General features: G+C 35.9%; 2 protein-coding genes across 6 annotated transcripts in view; one reads left to right on the top strand and one right to left on the bottom strand.

The window, feature by feature from the left end:
* LOC133516882 (ionotropic receptor 75a-like) overlaps positions 1 to 1,745 on the top strand; it is a 55,203-nt gene extending 53,458 nt beyond the window's left edge. For 2 of the 3 annotated variants that reach the window (XM_061849908.1, XM_061849909.1), the window contains one exon: positions 819 to 1,281. In XM_061849908.1, the coding sequence (XP_061705892.1) occupies positions 819 to 912 (94 nt within the window). In that variant the 3' untranslated portion in view covers positions 913 to 1,281. Of the gene's footprint in view, positions 1 to 818 lie in introns of all 3 variants that reach the window. The other variant, XM_061849907.1, reaches the window with a different exon arrangement.
* LOC133516881 (uncharacterized) lies at positions 1,276 to 18,054 on the bottom strand. 3 transcript variants are annotated; one of them, XM_061849906.1, is made up of 5 exons: positions 17,871 to 18,054; positions 6,637 to 10,874; positions 6,290 to 6,410; positions 5,885 to 6,019; positions 1,276 to 4,895 (listed from the first exon to the last, which is right to left on the bottom strand). In XM_061849906.1, exons 2-5 carry the CDS (start codon positions 10,857 to 10,859, stop codon positions 4,716 to 4,718), a joined length of 4,659 nt encoding a protein of 1,552 aa, XP_061705890.1. In that variant the 5' UTR covers positions 10,860 to 10,874; positions 17,871 to 18,054; the 3' UTR covers positions 1,276 to 4,715. The 3 variants fall into 3 exon arrangements, with proteins under 3 accessions (XP_061705890.1, XP_061705888.1, XP_061705889.1); XM_061849904.1 differs by having other exon boundaries at positions 17,793 to 18,053; XM_061849905.1 differs by lacking the exon at positions 17,871 to 18,054 and adding an exon at positions 16,768 to 16,975.
* Positions 18,055 to 24,485: the final 6,431 nt, after the last annotated feature.

Consider the following 24,485-nt stretch of genomic DNA (forward strand, 5'->3'; position numbering starts at 1 on the left):
CTTGAAACAAATATATTATTCTTATTATTATTCTTATGTAGAGGATCAGAGAACAGCCGGGCAGACAGACACAGCCGGACATAGGTACGAAATAAACCAACCCAAGTAAACCAAACCAGCCAAAAAACTGAGACCTACACTCTCACCCTGTCAATAATATGTGATAATCCTCGAATCAGATAAAAATTGCGTCTCGACTACAACTTTCTCTAAGCTTTTGATTACCTGCTAGCTACCGTTCCATAACTCTCGCGACAGCTGACATTCACCAATCTCCCAGCCAATAACCACTTCAAAAGCGCAGAGGCGGCGCTAGGCGTAGGCGACGTGGGCCCCCGCCTACGGCCTCGCGGTCCGAGGGGCCTCGCGCCTCAAATACATATAACTGAGAAGCAACGTAAAAAATGATGTTATTTCTTACGCCACCAGAGGGCCTCGCTAAATTGTACCTTGCCCACACCAAATTTTTGATCTTGCCCCGCCACTGCACAAGTGGTGGTCTTTAGTGAATGTATTTTTTTGTAAATGTAACTGTAATTTATAGCTAGTTTATAACAATTTGTTGCAACAATTTATAGCTTTTATAAATGATTAATAAATCAATATATAATCGACTTCCTACAAGTGTTTTCCCGGGCAGAACTTGACAATCCGTTGACGGTTCGCAATCCAAGTAGGTAATCAGTTCTCGGAAATTGCCCTAAGTAGATGAAAAGTCGGCTAACGAAGTTCACAGTTCGAGGTGAACTAACTGCTAGTTTTAAATTGTATTTATATATAGTTTGTAATTGCATAATTTCTTTGTTAATTATTTTCAGATATACATTTCCTAGGACTTGTAAGCAAGTTCTACCGCCGAAAAAGCAAGAAGATCTCGTTCAGATAAAAAATACTTATTGGAGATCGCAATAAACAAATTTTAAAAAGTACTTTTAGTAAATGAATCAAGTTCTACAATGTAAGCTTCTGAGAGCTTCTCTATTGTTTTTATGATCCTACTAACTACATAATCATTGTACCTACCAAACTATTTAATTAAGACCCGTCTAGAAACCTATTTCACATGCGTAGAAATATTGTCATCAGGATATGTAATAATAGGGTGTAAAACATCGTATAGCGCGCTATAAGCAAGGCGCGCCGGTAATGGATTTTCGTACAACACTCGCTACGCTCTAGCTGCCTTTTTTATCACGCTTTGTAATAATGTATTTTTAGGCACATATTTTGAAACGTATTTTTTTTTGTAGAAAGTAGAAGAAATAAAATGTAATATTTTCATGAATGTAGTTTAATTAACCCTTATCTGACAAGGTAATGGTCTGAACTTAGTGTTCAAACCTTCTAAGATCAGTCTGAAATGTATGTACATTTAAAATAACTCAATCGACGCCATGCACAGGGATCCATTCACTCAACTTTAGGGGGAAGCCTGTTGTCTGCTCTTGGCATAGCCATAGACAAAGTAAATTAAAGTGGTGCAAAATATTAAAGCCGCAGTTTTGATAGCTATAGTACCTAAGTAGATGGCGTTGCACGGAGCTATATGCTCAGTGCCAGCTGTTATAAATGCGGCTTTAATATTTTGCACCAAGAAGCTTATATATAGGCGGAGATTAAGACGAAAGGGGACGACCGCACCAAAACCGCCTTTCCATACAAACGTAGTCCCCATTTTCCTCTTTGGTTATTAACATTTTTGAAAATATTTTAACACAATCCTTTGTGTTTTTAGCTATGCCCGACCGTTCCATTTTTTTTTTCGATTATTTCAATATTATAAGAGATAGGAGCATTTAAAAATATATATGAAACCTGTTTTTCGCTCCTTTTATAATAATAAAGAAAATGAAGAAAAATATACCTACCTATGACTATAATACTTAAAATCTGTAAAAATATTTTTATATTATTTCAGGGAGGAAAATGAGGATTACGTTTGTATAGAGAATCGATCGTCCCCTTTCCTCTTAAGGGTCCCCAGCAAGCTCCCCACACAACCATAGTTACGGTCTCATTTTAAAACAACTAGCTAGCAGCTAGTTAAATGCTGAAGCTTTGTTTTTGTAGTTACAATAGGATAAGGTATATCTAGGGCTGTAATTAGTTTATACGTAGCTTCAGATACCATGGTTAAAAAAATTAAGTAGCGAATTTAAATTTTTCGTACAAAACCTGTTTTTACTCTATTTCATTTGTTTTATAAACTGGAGCTATATAAACTAATTACAGAACTGGATATACCTCATGTCAATATAGGTGCAAAGTTTCAATACAGTGTTGGCCGAACGGTAATTGCAACTAACCATTACAAATTGAACCGTAACCGTAACGGACGGTTACAGTTTACGGTTCAATTTATAATGGTTAATGGCGAATAATTTTTAATTGCATTAACGTTTCGGCCAACACTGGAATCCATCACGTAGTTTTAAAATGAGAACAACACTCCTTTTGTATGAAAAGGTGAAATTCGGCGGAGCTTGCCGAGGACTCTAAGAAAAGCAAACTTTTACGTCCATGCGGCGCCCATTAAATATAACTTAAGTATTTAAAAACAATTCCAAACATTAAGGAAACTATAGGTTTTTTTTTTTTTAATCGACTAGTTCTTGTAGATAATACAAGCTGTTTGAATTTCAGACAACAGCCCCACCCTGCTGGTGCAATCGGCAAAACTGTTCGCTTATCATCTCAGCACACGTTGTTTGCAGAGATAGTAAGTTTTGCCGACTGTACCTAAGACGTATTACTTACTAGCTGAACATTTTAGCATCTAGCCGAATATTGACCACACACACGGCTACCTACAGTATTTCTTTCAACTCTCTTTGCTACAGGTTAGAAAGACAAGATACTAAAATTATTCAACTATTCCGCGTATCACTTTACGTCAGGAGTTCCCAACTATTGGAGCCGGGAGGGCTCAGCTGGAGGGCAATGTGAACGGGGGAAGCTTTTCCAATAAAGAGATACCGTGACTTTTTAGTAAGTATTTGAGCTCCACAAAATTTAAAAAACCGACTTGTTTTCGTACGACGCAAAGAAGGTTGGGAACCCCCGGTGTATTTATATATTACCTGAAAATCTTACAGTTGCTTATTTACCATTACTTTACTAGTTATATATCTATTAGGTATGTAAAGTACACATATGTATATAATATGTAATTAGACGTGGTTTAGCGAAACGACATGGATGACTTTCTTTTTGACAGAATCTTAAAATTGTAATCACTTTTGGCGTTAAAAGTACGTAAACGCGCAACAAGCCTCAGTTAGTACTTAATTATTTTTCTTGATCTCTCGTTTTGTCTTATATAGGTATTTTTAAATACATTTACTTTATGTCTGTGTCTCACAGAAGCTTCGTTATGAAAATGTATGTACTAATTTAGGCTTGTAAAGTTTTATGAATAAGGGGATGTATTATTATTATATATACATAGGATGTTTGTGAGATAACATTTCTCCTAAATAACGTCCAATTGTTGGTAGTTACAGATTAATATCACAGATTTGTTTACACTCCAACTCAAAATCCAGCTACGTAATGAAACGACTACTCAGTCTAAAAGAACTCAAATTCTTTTCATATAGGTTATCTTAACACAAACATTTGTTAACATTTGCTGGCAGTCTAAAAATTCAACTTTATATCGATCCACTTCAATCAAAATCAACTTCTTTAGATTTGCATAAATGACCGCGCCTTAACAAACTTTCGTTTTCATTCAAGTATAGATATTTATTTACAACATAGATATACTATCAGCGCAACATAAACATATGACAGGAAAACCTTCGGAAATGACGATAAGAACCGAAGACACCCTGTCAGAAACATACCGAAGTCTAAATAATTCTCAGAATTGAGTCTGTAAGCCTAATGTTGCATAGGTATTCATAAGTTTTAGGTTCTGTTTCTAGGTACTATATAAATTATTTGATAAAAACTAACAGGACAAGAAATTATAGGATATTACTTTCGAGCTGAATCACCTTTATATATCTGCCGAAACCACATTATATCAGCCATAAACTCGTGTGTCGTTTGGCAGAGCAGTTATCATCAAAATCGAGGTGATGCTCCACAAAATTCGGTAGAAAAACATTTAGGTTCAATCAGCGACATAGATACCTAAGGGTGGTATTCCATCTACCCAATATCTTGACGTAAATACACATTGGACCAAGATATTGGCCAGATGGAATACCACCCTAATGGCTTTGAGCACCACCGTTGCGCAAAATGTTGCGCGATAAGAAAATACTCTACGACTAACGCTAAATGTAGATAAACACAAGTATTAGGGATCCTCGCCACTATTAATCGATTCTGTTTTTGTACTCCAGTTATTAAGCTTGAGAGACTTGGATTTTATGAAGAGAAAATCCGTACCGCGCTTTCAAATGGACATGACACGGACATATTTTAAGCGCAGTCTTCAAAATCTGAGTTGGGTTCTCCAGCTTTAAAATAATATGACCGACGAGAGAAACATGCAACATTAAGAGGATAGCGGACGACTGCTTCTTTATACAAATGTAATTAAAAAAAATCCTATCTGGATATTGACAATATGGAAAATATTTCTTGATAATTTGATGTATATTAAATTAAATTATGTTTTTTTTTTATGTCAATGTTCAGAGAGGAAAATGATGAGTACGTTTGTACAGAGAAGCGGTCGCGCGCTGTCGTCCATTTTCTTCCTAAGTGTCAGCCACCATGCTCTGAAGTCTCGCAGCGATCTTTTCGCGCATGCTGTCCAGGTCCTTCAGTCCTTGGCCGATGTCGGCGTGGCTGGCGCTGCTTTTGAACGTCTTCAATAATTCTTCGCCTTCCTCTTCTAATTGTTGGCTCTCTGCTTCTAGGCTTGCGATGTCCATGGGCTGAAATCAACCTGTTTATTGCTTAGGTTCACGATAGACAAAAATTATGCGATTACTATATGAAGCCCACTTACATAAATACTATGTTCTCAGGGCAAAATGTAAAATGCTCTCACTGTGTATTGAGTGTGTGTATATTAACAGAAAATCATATCCATTGAAACGATATATTTTAAATTTTAAAGCACTAGGTGTAGGTTTAAGGTACCCAAGTCAGGGATCGGAAACCGGTATTTTTTGTATGGGAACGAAAACGGTATTTTTTCGTTCTTTGTTAATTACTTCATTTCTAATTAGGCAATCTAATAATACGAAGTCGTTATCTGAAAACACAACCGAGTCCTACATTTAGAGTATAAAATAAACCGAAATATATGGTTATTTCGATGTTTTTGCAAAAAACCGGTTCCGATCCCTGACTTAAGTATTAGGTAGGTACACTACTGATGTATCGCAACCAGGGAATGCAATCTCGATCTCGCGAGATCTCGAGCGAATTTTCGAGATTCAATCTTGGTCGAGACCTCGAACAAGTTTGAAAGATTGATGGTTGGGAATAATTTTTGTTTTGAATGATACCTTTGAGCTTAGATTCATGTTATTCAGGTAGTGCTACTGTATGGGACCGGCTTTAACTGTGGCGCGCTCTGTGCAGAAGAGTGGAGCGGAATTAGCGTACCCACAATTATTTAAATGATTTTTGATCACTTACCCTAAAAAAAATTTTAAGTTTCTGTTTTATTTTGCAACTACAGCAGCAAATACCCTAAATAATCTCGATATGGAAAGTCTGACGGTCGAGATCTCGAAACACCCAATCGCCAATCTTGGTTCGAGATTGCATTTCCTAATCGCAACATTCGCAACCCCGGGATATCGAAGACTATTGAGAATGTTATTTTGAAGTTATTAAAAAGGTAAATCTCAGTATAAAATATCTATAAAATTACTTATTTAAGAAACATTTTTGTTAAAACAAAGGTACATACCCATTCCTCGGCATCATGAGCGTCGCTGTTCTCAGTTCTGGGGTTACTGTCTCCGCTTTCGTCTGCAAATTCTTTCTTTAATAGCTTACTAATTAACAGTTCTTGTTTGTGTTGTATGCCGCGTTTAGTCATAACCTAATAAACAAATAAAACTTTAGAAAAATACAAACTTACATTATATATAGCGAATTATTCACTGCTTTTAGTACTTATGTAATTTTCACATACTTATGTGTGTATAAGTGTTGTGAATAAGGATCTTATTAAAACCGAAATGTAATGTCATTTGTTTGTTCCTTAATTGGCAATGTGCGTTAGGCCTATTAATGCTTAATTCAAATTTAAAACTATTAAATTACTTATTATAAAACTATTAATCATTATAATCATTATACATATACTTACATAATTAGGACCCAATTCCTCTTGTGTTAGCATATGCTTGGCACTTAGGTCCTTTTCTGTTTCTACTATATGCCATTCAAAATGTATAGATTTAGGTATGTAGATTTTTCTTGATAAAACTCTGAAAATGAATAAACATGTACAGTGAATTGTATTTATTTTATTTTGCGTTAACTTGTTATAGTTACTTAGACTCGTGTAAGCCTGCTTTTACATGCTTGTATAATAACTGATCAATGATCTTGCTTTGTTGCCACTGCAACATTCCTTTTACAATCGCGGAATACCTCTTTGACACAAGATCCGCAGACGTGGACAGTTAAAAGAATAAATAAGTAAATACTTACTGAGTGAGCTTAGTGAATGCTTGCTCTTGCTTGTAGAATTCTGTGTAGTTGAATCCAGGAAACTCAAAACTCACGGAGCCTTGATCATTTTTTCTTCCACGTATCCAACCTAAGCCTTCAATAGATTTACATTCGATCCATACGTCTTTCCAAAGTGGCTGTCCTCCACGACCATCCATTTCATCGTCAGAAATAATTAAAACATCATCATTTGGAGCTTCACATTCATCTGCAGTCGCTAGAAAATTTTCTATATCCATTTCCAATTCGGCGTCCGTCCCAGTATCAGATCCAGATTGGTGTGCATTTAAATGCTCTAAATTTGTAGCCACCTGACTCTGCATCAGTCTCTTATTAATTTCTTCAGGTTTGAGAATAAACATGCCCTTTTCTTTTTTAGAAAACTCGTCTTTTGAGCTTGGTGCTACTGTTATCTTTGGACTATTGGATTGTTTCACTTGAGGCGCAATTTCAGCGACCGGTTTTTTGTGAATTGTAACTATTTTTCTTTTGATGTGACATATAGTAGGTTTGGGTATACTCTTTACTATTGAAGAAGTCTTTAATAAAGGAGCGTGGATAGAGTCAGACCGTTTTAAAAGGGACGCATTGATCACCTTAGGTCGAATAGCAGTAGGAGCACATACTTGAGCGCTGAACACCCTTGGTTGAACCGTAGTAGGAATACATACTTGACTTTGTTCATTAATGTGCTGCGGAGATATTTGTTTTAAAGTTCCGTTTGGCGCAAGTTGATAAAAACTGTTAGTCTTGCAAATTTTAATTGGTTTTAAGATTTTTGAAAGATGACTTCCATCCGAACCTTGTTTTTCTGCATTTTGGCCTGTGAGTTTATTATCGCCTTTTAACATTGCCACGAAACTATCAGTACCTTGATCAGTATTCGCAAAATCTCCAGCAAGCGTCATCATTTCAGTGTCGGAGCCATTTCTTGGTGGCATGAATGACAAAGGATCGTCAATAACGTTAAAGTTCTCGAGTTTTTTCGTTGTAATCCATACACCTTTAGTTCTCCTTTGTTTACGAATATCGGACATATTTTTTACAGTCTCTATACCAAGTGGTTCGCCTTTTTCGTACGGGCCAACAAATACGCAAGGCTCATTTTCGTTTGGTATAGCATAAATGCCAAATTGCGGGCCAGGGCTGTTGTCCGCACATTTTTGAGAAGATAACCTTACTGTTTTCTTTGAACCACGCGCTACATCAATTGCCTTAATTATACTTTCCAATTTCACAAAAAATCCTTTATTGTAAAATTGAATCTCCTCAAAGTCATTTTCTACAGTCATCACAAACCACCTAGAAGAATCTTCTGATGACGTATCATGATCTTCGTCAATTGTTTTATCTGAACTCATATTTTCTTCTTCACGATATCGGCCGAGTGATGTAATCGTAGCGTTAGAATCTTCCGAATCATCGCGGACAGAATCACTCAACACTTCGGGAGTGTTATTTTTTACTTCCTCGTCAGTTTCGTCACTCACTTGGATATTTTCATTGACTTCTTCCGGATTACACACTTTAGTGACAGAGCCAATTAATTCCCAACAATGTGATAAACCCCATAATATACAAAAGTTGTATTTTAGATCATCTGCATTCGCAAGCAAATTTTTTACAATCACTGGATATTTGGGTAAATCGGCCAAGCGGATATCATTTATATTTGTGCAATGCCTGAAGAATGGATTTTGTGGATCCACTGCCATGAATAGGCGATGGGGCTGTTTATTTGTAATTAAAAACACATTTTTTCTATCTCGGTATCTGCCTAAAATGAACTCCCATGGATAGAGAGCCATTTTTCCAAGATGTGGTGGTTCAAGCGAAATTTTCACAATTCCGCTATTGATGCGTTGTTTATACTGTTTGTAACTCACTTCTAACCATGCAACTAATTTTTTCTTGTCTGGCAATCGGTTGGTATACAAGTTTATTTTTGTATTTGGGGCTTTTTCAGTTGTTTTGGCTGGTTTAATAGTCGGAGCTGATGTTAGTGGTGGCAATGGAGGTTGGGTGGGGGGAAGGGATCCAGTAGGTGCTAATTTTGCTGGCATAGAAGTTGGTACGGATGCCACAACCTTACTCGAATTGAACTGCCCTTGGTTACTTGTACTAGCATGATAAAGGTATTCCAATCTTTTGCGTAGTGATTTATCGTGCTGTTCCATGTCCGAGATCTTTCTGTTTGCATTAAAATAATATCCATCTGAGAATTTTCGCCCTTTATAGGATTTTACTCTTGCGCTTCTAGAATAATAATCATGCATAACTAGATGAGCGCAATCTATTGGCGGGCTTTCCATTGTTTTGTCTTTCACAGGATTTTTGTCATATATATTTCCATTAGAAGGCATACGCGACCTAATGCCTCTTATATTAGGATTTTCCACATTATCAGTTAGATCTATGCTATCATTTTGTTGTGTAACACCATTAATTTCTTTAACATCGTCGGTTTTTACTTCGGGGAGTGAAACATCAGTAAATATACATTTACAGAAACATTTATATAAACCATGAACCATACACCATGGTTCCACATTTGGCAAATTAAGTTTTTCGATTACAAGTTCTGCAACTTTTTCGGGTTTGTAGTCATTTTTTAGAGACATGTTACTAAAAAACTCCGCGTATTTTCTTGAAGATTTCCAATCTCTGCGTTTACATTTTAACAACATACTGTTTTCAGGTGTAACAATTACAGTGTGATGGAATTTTTGTTCCTCTTTAGCCATTTTTGAACTCATTTCACTGTCTAATTTGAGCAAACCAGGCAATAAATTAGAACAATCGCGTTCAAATGAATCAACTACTTTGTACTTCGAGAAATCACATTTACATTCAAACATACATTCTATTCGGCCACAATGTGTTTTAAAATTGTAGCCACAATCCAATGATGAGCAAACACAACCCATACTACAGCATGCTTTTGGGCACGTATGAGATATCCTATCAACATTTTCTGTTAATCTTATAATGGTCACATCCAATCTTTCTAGTTCGCCACATTTGCGTTTCAGTCGGGTTTCTTTAGTTTGAATAGTTGTGACGTTTGTAGTTTCTTCCGTTTTTACATCTCGGGGTTCATCTTCACCGGTGTACATATTGTCTTGAGCTAAGCTGATTTCTACAGAATCTATAATTTTGTCAAGTATACTTTGAATTTCAGATGTTTCCACTGAATCCTGATGTGTGTAACAATGACTATCGTCTATAATTTTAGCGAGCGGTGTCGGCTTAAACTCGCTATTTATATCACGACGCATTAATATTCGTTGTTGGTCGCATTTATAATTGACATCGAATGTTACACAACATTCGCTTTCGATTTGAGTTACACTTTCATTTTTTACCGTAGCCAAAACGGAAACTGAAAACTCAGCCCATTTCTCAGTTATTGTTCCATCTTTCTCTCGCATGTTTTGGAGAAAATGGGATATGGTTGGATCTATAGTTTTTCCCAAAGTTGGATTAATCTCAAGAACAGGTTTTGGTAAATTCTGTAACTCTATCCCGCCAACATGATATTTTTGATATGAATGATCAAGAAAAATCTTTTTTCTGAGTGGTCCGGGTTTAAAATTTACACTCAAAGAGTTTTGCAGTAAACCTTTTCTCTTTAGCACAGTTCTACGTGTTAATAACGATTTTGATTTTTTCGGGAATTGTCTCATTGCTAGATCGTATTTACACAAGAACTTACACGATCCGCCCCTGCTTCCGTTGACCCGAAGGCGTTTACCGTTCCACAAAACAAACTGTGTAGGGTGTGAATATTCTTCCGGGTTTAAATTTGTTAACATTTGCCACGCAGATCTTGACACCGGTTTATCGCATTTTAAGATATTTCTAGTAATCGTTTTTGTATTCTCATCCCTGGCGGAACCAGCTTTAATTTTTCGCAGTAAAACATTTTGCTGTTTCTCCAAATCAACCAGTAAGGTAGAGTAGACATCCTTTTCAAACAAGTGTCTAACGTCTCGCACAGTACTAACCTTAAATTTTGATTTTCTCTTTGGTTCATAAGTTTTACCAGTTTTCGGTATAAAATCGCAAGTATTCCTTTTCTCGTTTTTTTTTTGCAAAACAGGATGTGCGGGAGCGACTTTTAAGAGATCAGTGAGATCATTTTTCAACGGCTTTGAACTTCGTGTTATATTTGAAGAAAACACTTGAGGTTCTTCGTCCATTTTCAGCGACTTAACCTGTAACCAAAATTGTTATCGCTAAATTTGATTGAAACATGTCAAACAATATTGAGTACTAGCTGTTGCCCGCGACTTCGTACGCGTGGATTTGTATGGTGGTGGTTATATACATGAGCATAGAACATTATGCAGCAAAAGATAGCAGTAGGGAAGGTTAATAATTATACAACGCATGAGATTTGTCTGACACAACCTACGAAGTGAATAAAGTTAAAAAATTTAATTTAATTTAATTGAATAATCCCTTAAGAAGATTTTCAAGTCCACTATTCCAATGTAATGCTAACTTTAAACCCTTTTTTCACCAATTTTAATACTTTCAATGAACGCCATTTTAAAAGCCTAGCTTAAAAGAAAACTCGTACCACATATAAACTTCTATCCCATTTTAAACCCTCTTAGGGGTTGAATTTCAAGAACGTAAAAATAACTTTTTTTAATCTTACATTATATTTTTCTATGAAGTTTTAAAGCATCTGTAATGGACTCAAACTTTCAACGCGTATTTAACCATTTTAGGAGAAGACTTTTTAAAAACGCTCATTTGATATTTACCAGTCGCTTTTCGGTGAAGGAAACCGGACCAATCCCAACAAGGCCTAGTTTATCCTCTGGGTTGGAAGGTCTGATGGCAGTCGCTTTCGTAAAAACTAGTGCCTACGCCAAATCTTGGGATTAGTTGTCAAGCGGACCCCAGGCTCCCATGAGCCGTGGCAAATGCCGGGACAACGCGAGGAAGAAGGAGAAGACTGTTTTAAAAACGCTGAAATCATTTTTGTTTTATTCTAATAATATGCCCATGTACAAAGTTTCAAGTCTCGCACTTTAAAAAATGTTTGATCTCCATATAAACATTCAACCCCTTTTTCACTACCTTGGGGAATGATTTTTTAAAAACGCTTAAAATTGTTTTCTTCTCTTTCAATGAAGTACCAATACCAATTTACGAAGTTTCAAGTTCCTAGCTTAAGTTAAATTTTAAACCTCTTACAAATTATCAACCCCTTTTTAACCCATTTCGGGGATGAATTATTAAAAACGCTGAAATAACTTTTCTTGTATTCTAAAAATATGCCGTGATACAACGATTCAAGTCCCGCATAAAAATGTTTGATCTCCATACAAACTTTCAACCCCTTTTTCACCACCTTGAAAAATGAATTTTCAAAAACGCTGAAATTAGTTTTCTTCTTTTTTAATCAAATATCTGTTTACGAAGTTTCATGTTCCTAGGTTAAACTAATTTTTTAACCCCACACAAACTGTCAACCTCTAGTTAACCCTTTTAGGGGATGAATTTTAAAAAACGCAGAAATTATTTTTCTTGTATTTTAATAATATGCCTACGTACAAAGTTTCAAATCCCGTACTCATAAAATATTTGATCTCCATACAATCTTTCAACCCCTTTTCACCACCTTAGGGGATAGTTTTAAAAAAATAGATATATATATAGATAAATTACGCGCGTTTTTGAATGCGATACTCTTTTTGACTATATTTTTGTTGAACCTTTTGACACATTTAATTGTTTTTTTTTTTTACTTTCTATGGGTGTACCTAGTTGGTTACTAAGTTCTGTAACTCCATTTGCAACCTCTTTATTTCCGTTAAAACAAATGCTACCGAAAAAATTTGAAAAAATGACATAATGTGGTGGATTTGTGAGCTATAATTATATACCACACATAACGCTTATCTCGTCGTATCTATAATGAATTGGGGCCTAAACGAGGATCGTATCGCAGTAATTGCGTTGCACAAATGTGGGCACCCGCCAAACATGATTTTGAAGTTGCTTGAAAACCTAAAAATCAACAAACAATTTGTTTATCGCACAATTAATAGATACAATAGTACTCAGAGCTTCGATGACCACAATAGGTCTGGAAGACCACGCACCGTTCGGACCCCAGTTCTAATAAAGGCAGTGAAGGCGAGAATTGCAAGAAACCCCGTCCGGAAGCAAGTTGTTGGCAATACAGATGTCTGTGAAGAGAAGCTCCCTAAAAAAATTATCAATGAAGACCTTGGACTACACGCTTACCGCAGACAAAAAGGTCATTTGCTTAATGGACAATTAAAGACTATGAGGCTAGAGAGAAGTCGCGTGCTAATGAAGCGGTACGCACAAAATGGCCACCGAAAAATACTATTTACAGATGAAAAAATGTTTACCATTCCAATAGTGAAGCCATGCAATGGGTCTTTCAACAGGACTCAGCTCCTGCACATAAGGCAAAAACAACTCAAGCTGGTTTCGAGTCCGACTCGCACTTGGCCGGTTTTTTTAAACAGGCGACTAATACTCATCGAGCTATATCTAAAAACCCCAAACACGATTAGGTTGCGTTGTTTTATCACAGAGTTCCTATGGCCACCTCCTGTCTCCATCATCAGATCAGCTCGATGGTACCATACTATGGCATTGTCACCCGACTTACATTATATGCATGCAAAATTTCAGCTCAATCGGAAACCGGGGAGTGGATCAAATTTAACTTGCAAGATTTGATTACAGACCGACAGACAATGGGTCAGATGAAACTAAATAAAAGCTTGTAAAAGAGTGTTGAACGTAAATTTTAGATTATTTTAGCGACAAAAATAAGGTACATAGTAGGTAAATACATTAATTACTGGCATTGATTGATAGTTTAAACTTAAATGTATACATCTGGCAACACTCTGATGCGAGGAACAGAGAAATAACATAACCTCTCTCTGTCTCTCTCAACAGAAAATGTCCGAAGAAAAGGTAGATGGTAACCCCTTTAGCATGATTTACATGCGTGCTAAGACTTGCCAAGCGTCAGGGCTATAACCGCGCAAATATAAGTTAGCGGGGATTTTTCCATGTCACTGTTATTACGCCTTCATTGGAGTAAGTGAGAAAGATCCTCGCGATTTGCGAATTTTGGTTTTCGTCGTAGCCCCTTAGGGACGCAGTTATGCGTTAGAAGAAGCAAGCAATATTGCTATCTCATTTCAACGCATAACTGCGTCCCTGACCCTTGGCACAGTCTTAAGAAATAATACAATCGGTCGACGAAGGCGTCTAGACAGGGCAACCGTGCGGGGTGCGAGGGGCGGGGGGCAGGAGGGCGGTCCCTGAGTTTCATACACGCCATTGTTAGGTATTCAGTCAGGGATATGATTTTGAGGGCCGAAACGTGTCTTGTAACAATTTATCAATCAATTTGTGCACAATTAAAATATTGCATACGACATGTGCTAATTGTTTGTTTCAGTGTAAACAAAAATATATCATATGATATCAATGTTTAAATTCAAAATTGCGCACATGTTTTATAGCTTATTTTAAGAAATTACTAGTAGTTTAAGACTTTATTTTAAAAGCAAGAAATTATTTCTTCCTTCTGTTTGTATATGTATCATTTAGTATTTGATGTTTTAATTATTTTTGAGAGTCCTCGGGGTTCCGATTACGAAAATGACGTCCATTTTGGAGTCCAAGATGGCGGACATTAATTTTTCAAAAAAATAGATATGGGTATCATCTCCCAGGTTCCTCGGGGTTCCGATTACGAAAATGACGTCTATTGTGAAATCCAAGATGGCGGAAATTATTATTTCTTAAAAATCGATATGGGTGTCATATCCGAGGTTCCTCGGGATTCCGATTACGATAAAAACGTCCATTTTGAAATCCAAGATGGCAGACATTATTTTTTTCTTAAAAATCGATATGGGTGTCATCTCCGAGGTTCTTCGGCGTTTCAATTACGAAAATGAAGTTCATTTTGGGGGTTTTTGGGGGTGCAGATTTCAAAAACAGAGTCCATTTTAGAATTAAAGGTGGTTGACATCACTACTACACAATCGACACCCATTTCCAAGTGACGTCCGCCATCATTATTTTTAAAATAGATGCCATTTTTGAAATCTACACCCCCAAAAACCCAGAAAACAACACCCATGACGACTTTTCTAAAAAGTGACGTCCGCCATCTTTATTTCAAAAATGGACGTCATTGATAAAATTAGTACACATATATAAATACATACATGAAACCTAAAACATTTCCCTCCTCTTTTGGGCAGTTGTGTCTGTGACAACCCTAGGTAGGTACGGTGACCTTGAGCGGTGTCGGCATTTACGCAAACATCATAGGCGTCGGCCCACTGTTACTTTTTACACTGTGCCCTTGGCATGTCTCGGCACGCATGTAAATCAGCCTTTTTATCACCTCAGATAGGAAGAAATTCCTATGAAAGTGACATTCTATCTAGCGTTCGTCTGTTCTATTTAGCTCAACCATAAATGGTAGAATCAACTAGATGTGCTATAAGCGTGCGCCCGCGAGGGACAGAACATTCGCCAAATTAAAAACACGTTTTAACATTCCTGACAACATACCAAAATCGACCTACGCAATTTTGTTGGGTTATTTGTTGCCCACCATAAGCCATACTAAAATGTACGGTGGGGAATAAAAAAAATGAGACTGTGAGAAGGACAAACAATCATAGCGCTTTCTCTGCTACTCCTACTGAAAGTTCTATAAGAGCATCTTGTTCGGTCATCTATACTTATCTATGTAGCCGTCTGAGTAAGTTCAACGAACTCAATTGATCGCATGCGATTTGTTGCCAGGTGAGTAAGAGGCCTTTAGACGGTAAGTGTGTGTCTATGACCACAAATAAAATGTGGCGTCAATCTCGCATGCGTGCACACGTACACAATTTAATTATAAATTTTAGTTCAAGCGCTCGAAACTAAAAAATGCGCATACCAAATACGCATTTTTGCGTTCACACCTTCTCATTTGATCGGTCACAATATTTTAATTTGATTTTGTTATAATTTTTGTATTACCTATGGGCAGAGATGTGACTTTTTTAAATACTAGTATTTAAAATGCAAATACAAAAAAAGGAATATGATTGGTTTCAAGATCTTTTCGAATTTAGATATAAGAAAACCTGAAAATATCTTTGTCCATGAAATGAAATTCTTAATAGAAAATACCGATTTTGTATTTAAATATCTTTTGTAAAAAAAAAAAAAAAATTATTTGAAATAGTTTTTCGGGCCTATTTTATATTTTCAAAATACAATAGATAGGTATGTAAGTAGGAGTTACAATCTCTTCTGACGTTACAAGCCTTTCAAAATTTATCATTCTTTTAATTTGTTTAGTAACGCCGCACATACACGGCCACAAGCGTAGCGAGTGGTTAAGAAAGTGATCTTGAGCGTTACGAGTTTCAAGGCACGAGTCGAACTAACTTTTCTTTTCTGCCGTGGTGAAACACACACGAGACGTTTTCACCACATCAACGAGAGACATATACTAGCTGTAAAACACTACAAATCTAAATAAATGCTTATCAAAATTTACCGTTAAAAACGATCACTTTTAAAACTCTTTAAAAGTCAAGTCGAATCGATGTACATGAGGAAACAACTTAAAATTTGCACTCTAGAGGACTGATTGACACACTGTTTTCAAAGAATAAAGAGAGCCTTTCCATCTCGGAAATTCCGAGTAATACTTTTATATCAGACAGGTATTCACTATGCAGAGTACCTATTTTATTATATTATAAAGTATTTGTATTTTGAAAATACCTATTTTGTGTTTAGTATTTTAAATAAATACAATTTCAAAAACTATTTTGTATTTTGCATTTGAAATAGTATATCAACAAAGTACTTTTATTTAAATACTTTTTGTAAACTATTTATCACATCTCTGCCTATGGGCAATAGCGTGTAATAAATAATTTGAATTGAATTAAAAGTTTTGCTTCTACACTACAAAATTAAATTGGCAATTTACTCAGATTGGGAGTAAAATTGGACGCCCTAGCTTAGCGTTGTATTTTTCTTTAGCTAAACAACATCTCGATAAAGAAACCTTACCTTACGTTCTTATTATTCCATAATAAATATCCCACTACACCTCTCGCGCCCTGCGGGGCCATTCAAGGACTGAAAAATCAGAGATATTTTTGCACTTCGTTAGGTTAAGTTAGGAGACCTTAACATTTACATACATAATATATATTAACGTTTCAAAGCAAAGCCATCAAAAATGGTTTTAATTCGTTTACTTATTAATAGATTAAGTGAGTAAACATAACAGAAAAAGTTAGTATCATAAAATATATATTTTCAACTCTCGATACATACAAACGTCACTGCGTCATTCATTAGCATCAATGTAGTAGAATACTAAGTCTATGGTCATTAGCCTATTTCTCTTAAGATGGCCGCCGTCGAAAAAACTCAATCAGATCGCACGGGAAACGCGATGAATTCTACATCGAATTCCATCACTACGCGTTAGTAAATTGTATTTACTAAACAATGGTAAATTTAAACCATAAACTTTACTAAATCTGATAGAAGCTTTAGTTTTACTTGTCAGTGCCGGACTGCCGGTATTTTATGGGATTTGATTTGACATACATCGATACCTAACTAAACAGCTCATGAACACATGAACGCTTCAAGCCATATTAAATTTACTTTACAACAATAACATATTTCACCATAAACTGTTATACTCGAATACATATCTAGGTAATGTGTTGTTTTACAATAAACAATTTTTACCGTAAATATGGAGATCATCAACATGGCAGGAAATACTAACCTAACAGTGAGACAATTTCACAAGTCTGTTGTTACCCAATAATAACTTCAAACACAGAACCATAATTATTGTATAAAATTTACACGTGGTTTATACAACAAATAACCAAAATTACCAACCGAAGATGACATTTAAAAATTAAATTGAAGATACAATTCTATCTTATCTATGCCTTCCGCATTTAAGAAATTCAAAATGGCGGCTTGTATATTTACACACCTGATTTATGTTTACTGTGTATATTATATTACACAAATGTGATAAGAAGTAGCAACAAGCCTTGCCTTACCTTAGTTACGAACAGCTTTTAGGCATTTTATGAATGATTACAGATGAATATATATTTTCAAAATGGCTGCAAACACACCTTTCTAGAAGTACTTGACACTCAGTTATATCCGAATATATCTTTTTAACCATTTGAATTTTAGCACTGTACATGGATATTATAATGCCTTAACAGTATGAAAAATGAACAATTTGTTCTATTTTTAACATATATGCCACTAATAATATCACTAAGTTTGTTGGGACACGTTATCAGTATTCTATTCTCCCTTTTAAGTCAATCATTCATTCATTCAGGTCTTTCATCCCACAGATAAAATAAATCAATATGGCGTTTTCAATAAAGAGCCGTTCATTAGTCATTATTTAATTTAGAGAACGAATCATACCGATACTTAATTCTTCAATGACCGTAAAATATTTGTTTTGTAAGATATCTAAATCTTAATTCAAATTAATTGCTAATGCTAAGTATTATGTTACCTACCAGAGTTAGACCAAGCTAAGTTGGCAGCGATTTTGACAGACCAGACAATGCAAGTGTTATTTAAACATCATAATTTCATGGAAGTTTGACGTTTAAAATAACACTTCACTGTCTGGTCTATCAAAATCGCTACCAACTTAGCTTGGTCTAACTCTAGTCCTTTATTAATCTGAGATTACTTACGTATTTTTTGGAAACACTAGCCCACAGGAAAATGCCGGTGAAATCACTAGCTTAGGAATTGGCTGACCACGTTTTATCGTTGCGAGTCGTAAATTTACGACGATGCGACAAAGACAACGGACGTCATGAACGTTCATATTTATAACAAGTTGAAAGAATTATGGAAGAATGGAACGTATCTGTCAGTGCTCGTTTCATTTCATTCAATTCATTCACAACTCTGCACTCTTGTAGACTTGAAACTTTCGGGTAAATGATTGTGATGCATGTGATTTTATGTTGTCTATTGACTGCAATAACTTAGTGAATGATCTTCGTATACAAAACTAATCATAGTCTGAATTGCTTTTAGGTTACAATCGAGAGGTAAAACAATTAACATAGGTACCCACTATAAATATATGTCGATGTAAGTTTTCGTAATTTGTAGCGTACCTCCGGCTCTTTTATTAGGTTATGTTTATTTATCTACAATTTTCAGAATAGTTAAGTAATTGCTTATTATTTTGTGGAAAGATTGATCAGAATTTCTGGTTCTCTTTAGTTACTATGGAGAGACGCAAAGCGAATGTTAGCGCCTACTTATGTTAATAATATGTTTATTATGGATTACGTTACGGAACACGCGCTTCATTATATATTTATAATAATTTAGTAACTGTTGTAGAAATAGAATACGTCTTTTTCGGGTGTCGGTGTAAGTATTCCCGTTTGTAATTCTGAGTTTGTTAAACAAATTTGAAATTAGCCTCATAATACATATGTACTTCGGGGAAAGTGGGTCAGATTCGTACATCTTTATTTTATTCAAATAATATAGGGAGGAAACTCAAAAGAGGTATGGGTAGGTTTTAGCCTTAGGACTTGGCTTTTAGAAAAAGTAGGTATGTGAAAACATAGAATCGATTTACATTAAAAACAAATAGGTAAGTACTTAAGTAACCAATTTTGCAAAAGATTAGAAACGTGACCAAAACCTTGTGACCTGGCGACTGTGACGTATTTATACAGATTTATCATCTTCCTAACGTTGTCACAGGTCACTTGGGCCCGCGAAACGAATCTCCTGATTTTATGAAAACGTCTGCTATCTGATCTTTCAACCCAGAGGGGAAACTAAGCCTTATTGCGACGACGCTAATGTCCAACTTGGTGGCAACAGCTGGGAATAACCGATAAAATAACTACGACCCAGATGTCAGGCTTCTCTTCGACGTAGAAGAAAAAGTAAATACCTAGTCTTTACAGGTAGCAGCCCAAGTAGCATTTAAGTGTCGGTAAAATCAATATACCAGCCAATTTAGAACTTAGGGTGGTTTAAGGGACTTATAAGAGTGTCAGAGAAAACTAACCTGAGCTCAAGCTGTATAAAATCATTATAAAGGAATCTGCGTACGCATGGGGTGTTATATCAGAAAATAAAAAATCTACTATAAAACTTTAAGTGTTGTGTGACACTTCGACCTAATTCTATCGTTAAAGCTGTATACAGGCTGTATTGTAGTATCAATTGGCACTTGTTGCTGTAAAAAAGTATCTGTAAACTCCGTTATAAAACTTTAAGTGTTGTGTGACGCTACAAGCTTATTCTATCATTTAAGCTGTATAGAGGCTGTAGTGTAGGATCACCTGGCACTTGTTGCTGTATAAAAGTATTTGTCAACTCCGATTTAAAACTAATTCTTATGGCGTAATTTTACACTATTATAAGTATAATGGTGTTATAAATTCTGTCTGTAAGGTTATTATAGAACTAAAAGAATAAATGACAGCTGTAGTACAGTTTTTGTCTGTATTTCTGACCAAAGTCGCTTAAAGTAATTTTTTGGCGTAATTTTGCACTCATATAAGTATAGTAGTTTTATGATTTCTGACAAGGAGTGTATTATAAAACTAAATGAATAAATGGCAGTCATTTAAATCCAAAAGCTGTAGAAGTGACTCCATTAATTACATAGTACAGCTACTAAGATTATGATGCTCTCCAACTATCCTATAGGCTGTTTAAATACTGTCGCCATTTTACTATGAATAAAAACATATTTGAAAATATAATTAAAAATAAACTTGCAAATATTTAACAAAAACTTGTCATATTATGATAACCAGCTAAAATAAATTGACTTTAACCTTAGAATTAACATTAAAAGAAAAAAACCTTAACCTTAAAAACAAAAACTAAACTTATGTACCACTTTTAAATATTTTTGTTATGTTTTTCTTGATTATTAAGCAGGGGCGTGAATATTTTGCCAGAAAAGATACACATGTTCACAATAAATAATAATCGGCACTTACCAATAGTAATATAACTGCTCTCAAGATCCTGTATCTTAACTGCACTTTATTACTTTCCACTTATATTTGTCATTTGTCGCCATTACAAATATAACGAATGAACAGAAGACATTTTTAGACTTGAATATTTTTTATTCTATTGTAATTCTTCTTAAAAACCTATTTAAAACTGATATTCTTAAATCATATTTATAAGAGATAATCTGTAGTGCTAAGGTTTCCATTTACACCGAATTACAGCTATTATACAGCTTATCTATTGCTTGTACAGCTACTGTACAGCTCTAATAACGCGAAAAGCTGTATAATTGGGGCCCTTTTTTAACTTATAAGGGCTGTATAAGCGCTTATACAGCTGTAGTACAGCCTAAATGTACAGCTATTAGTATTCAAATAAACTGATATACAGCTCTTATACAGCTAGCAATGCTACTTGGGAGGTAGCCCGAGATAGTTTTATTTTGTTATTCACTTAATGTTATCAGGTTTTTATGATAGTTATATAAGAGGACATTGATTACATACCTTATATCTGGCACCGCCACGCCACTTCCTTCAAGCTGTAGAAGTTGGCATTAGGGTAAATTAGGGGAAAGTGTGGAGGATTCGTACCTCTACCTCTGTACATGTGTAGCATTCGTACACAATTCGGCAGGATTACTTAAACAAGCACTCCGTGTCACATATCAAGTGGGCCACTTATGGGGCAATGACCTTATTCTTGGTGATGCCTATATGCCAATCCCATCCTCTTGGGGTTGGAAGTCATCTAATCTAATGACAGTTGGGAACTGCAATGGTCTGAAGTCAGGGAGATAGGTCGTGAGTTATCATATTAGACCGCGGGCCAGGAGCATATTTTGTCAGTCATCGCCTCCCGGCTAATACTATGATAGTGTAGATGCTGTTTTAAACTAAAAAAACCGTCAGCCGGTTCTATCGCGGTGGAGTGACCGTCAGCTGTAAAATGGACATGTAAAAAATATGTGCTTTACCACTTTATGTGCGGCAAAGTAAGCGTACTGAGTAAATTGCATAATCCGTTGATGGCTTTTCAGGCGTTTACGCCTGATGAAATTCGACATGCAAAGTTTCCTGATTTGTTATTGATGTTATAAAAGGTATAGCGCTTATTTTTTTACATGTTCATGCGACCAGCTCATGTTCTTACCCCCGCGATATAACCGGCTGACGTTTTTTTAAATTAACAACAGCATCTGAACCATCATTTGACTAAAGTATCAAACTGGAGGCGATGACAATTTTTTTTACGTGTTTCGGCGGCTGCCATTCCTCAACCCACCAACGGAGCAGCAGCTGACGTCCATGAGGGTTCATTATACCTAGCCGTTAACCACTACACGAGTTTTCAGCCGGGAGGCGTGAGAGTCAAAATGGCGGGTGTACCTAAATAAAATTAAATGAAAACCATACCATATTTTTGTACCAAATATGTACTATTTAGTACGTCCTTTAAAAAAAATTGTCACTGTCAATACTTAAAGTTATCACCAAAAAACAGTACACCCGTCATCCTGACAGTCGGAATGGCGGGTGTACTTTATTACGCTATGTTCCCGTGGTTTATTTATTTTTATTTATTTATTTATTATTAACATAAAGTCATACATCTCAAACAGGTACGGAGTCCCACAAAACAGTTTACACAGTTTGACTGTGGGATCGTGCAGTCTCTACTCTCTTATATTTATATTACAATGAGATTCGTTTCTATATGCTTAATAATTATTTTATGCAGTTTACAAGGTAACTACGCAGCTTTTTACCAAACTTAACTTTGTTGGCTTCCTGCCTGATGTCAGAGGGCAGGCTGTTAAATATATAGGGTAGGCGTTTATGGAGGCACCTTTAGGTTATTGATAAATTCTATAAAAGCCAAATTTTTGTACCTTCATATTCAATATGAGTCATTTTATTTGTGGTTTCCAAGTTTTATATTTTGCTTGCTATTACAATTTTGCAGGCGTTATAAATTTTCAAGTTAGCGATTTCATTTTTAAGAAAAAATGCTAAGGTACAATTATTTTTACTACGCCAGGATTTAGTACCTTTAATGTTTAATCTGTTAAGTTCAAATAACTCAGTAAATCATGTCTTAAAAAAGGCTAGGCGCCAATTCAAAGAAATCTTCCTAAGAAAAATCATTTTTAAGACATGATTTTCTGAGTTATTTGAACTTAACAGATTAAACATTAAATCCTGGCGTAATAAAAATACCTACCTACCTTACCTTACCTTTAGTACCTTAGCGTTAATAAAAGGCTAGGCGCCAATTCAAAGAAATCTTCTTAAGAAAAATCATTTTTAAGACATTATTTTCTGACTTATTTGAACTTAACAGATTAAACATTAAAGGTACTAAATCCTGGCGTAATAAAAATAATTGTACCTTAGCGTTTTTCCTTAAAAATGAAATCGATAACTTGAAAAATTATAACGCCTGCAAAATTGTAAAAGCAAGCAAAATATAAAATGAGTAAAACTTGGAAACCACAAATAAAATGACTCATATTATAATTGAATATGAAGGTACAAGAAAGGTACAAATATTTTTTTTTTATAGAATTTATCAATAACCACGGGAACATAGCGTAATAAAGTACACCCGCCATTCTGTCAGGATGGCGGGTGTACTATTTTTTGATGATAACTTTACGTGCCGTGAGGTACAATTTTTTTTAATGGAGGTACTAAATAGTACCAATTAGGTAAACAAATATGGTATGCTTTTCAATTATTTTTATTTAGGTACATCCGCCATTCTGACTCTCACCGGGAGGTGATTGGTCATGGAAATTGCTCCTGGCTCGCGGTCTATATCTAGACCAATGCGGCTGTAAAAAAGGCCGCGAAACAATGCGCTGTCGGAGGGTGGGTCTACCCTGCACAGTGAAATGCAACACATGCAAAGGCAGCTACAAAAACGAAAAGTATAGGTAGATGAACTTGGCCAAACTGTCCCGCCCCTCGATTACTATTTCAATACTACACACAATGAAATTGTAATGCAGGACAGATCATCTCTATATATTTAATTTAATTATAGTCCGTTTTTTGAGGAGTCTTTTTATTGAAAAACATTTTCGAAAAAGAAGTCACGGCCAATATGTCTCTTCTTCTTCCTCGCGTTGTCATGACATTTTGCCACGGCTCATGGGAGCCTGGGGTCCGCTTGACAACTAAAAAACCGGGCAAGTGCGAGTCGGACTCACGCACGAAGGGTTCCGTACCATTATTTATAAAAACTGCAAAAAAAATATGTTGTTGTATGGGAATATTTATTCCCCCCCCCCCCCCCCCTTGAATATTTATTTTATTCTGTTTTTAATATTTGTTGTTATAGCGGCAACAGAAATACATGACTCCTCATCGCGATTACGCTGCTGCTGCAAAACTGAGAAAAGCACCTTCAAGGGTGCCGGAACATGTTTCTCGTGATGAGAAGCCACCCCGCGCCGAGAAAGGATTCACAGAGGCGTCGAAGGAAAGCAAGCCGCGCAAGGCACCTCGCAAGAGCCAGTGTGGCACTGCAGAGCCGGATATTGCTTCTGGCCTGAGGGTTGCCACACCGCGGCGAACACGGCGCTATATGTATCGCGCCTGCATGTTTCCGCCACGGCAGAAGATGTGGTGGAATATGTCCGCAAGAAGAGTCGTTACGAGCTGAAAGTATTCCAGCTGCGATCGCGGCATTACGTGCACATC

Source organism: Cydia pomonella, chromosome 4 (assembly GCF_033807575.1).
Source record: "Cydia pomonella isolate Wapato2018A chromosome 4, ilCydPomo1, whole genome shotgun sequence".
NCBI classification, from domain to species: Eukaryota; Metazoa; Arthropoda; class Insecta; order Lepidoptera; family Tortricidae; genus Cydia; species Cydia pomonella.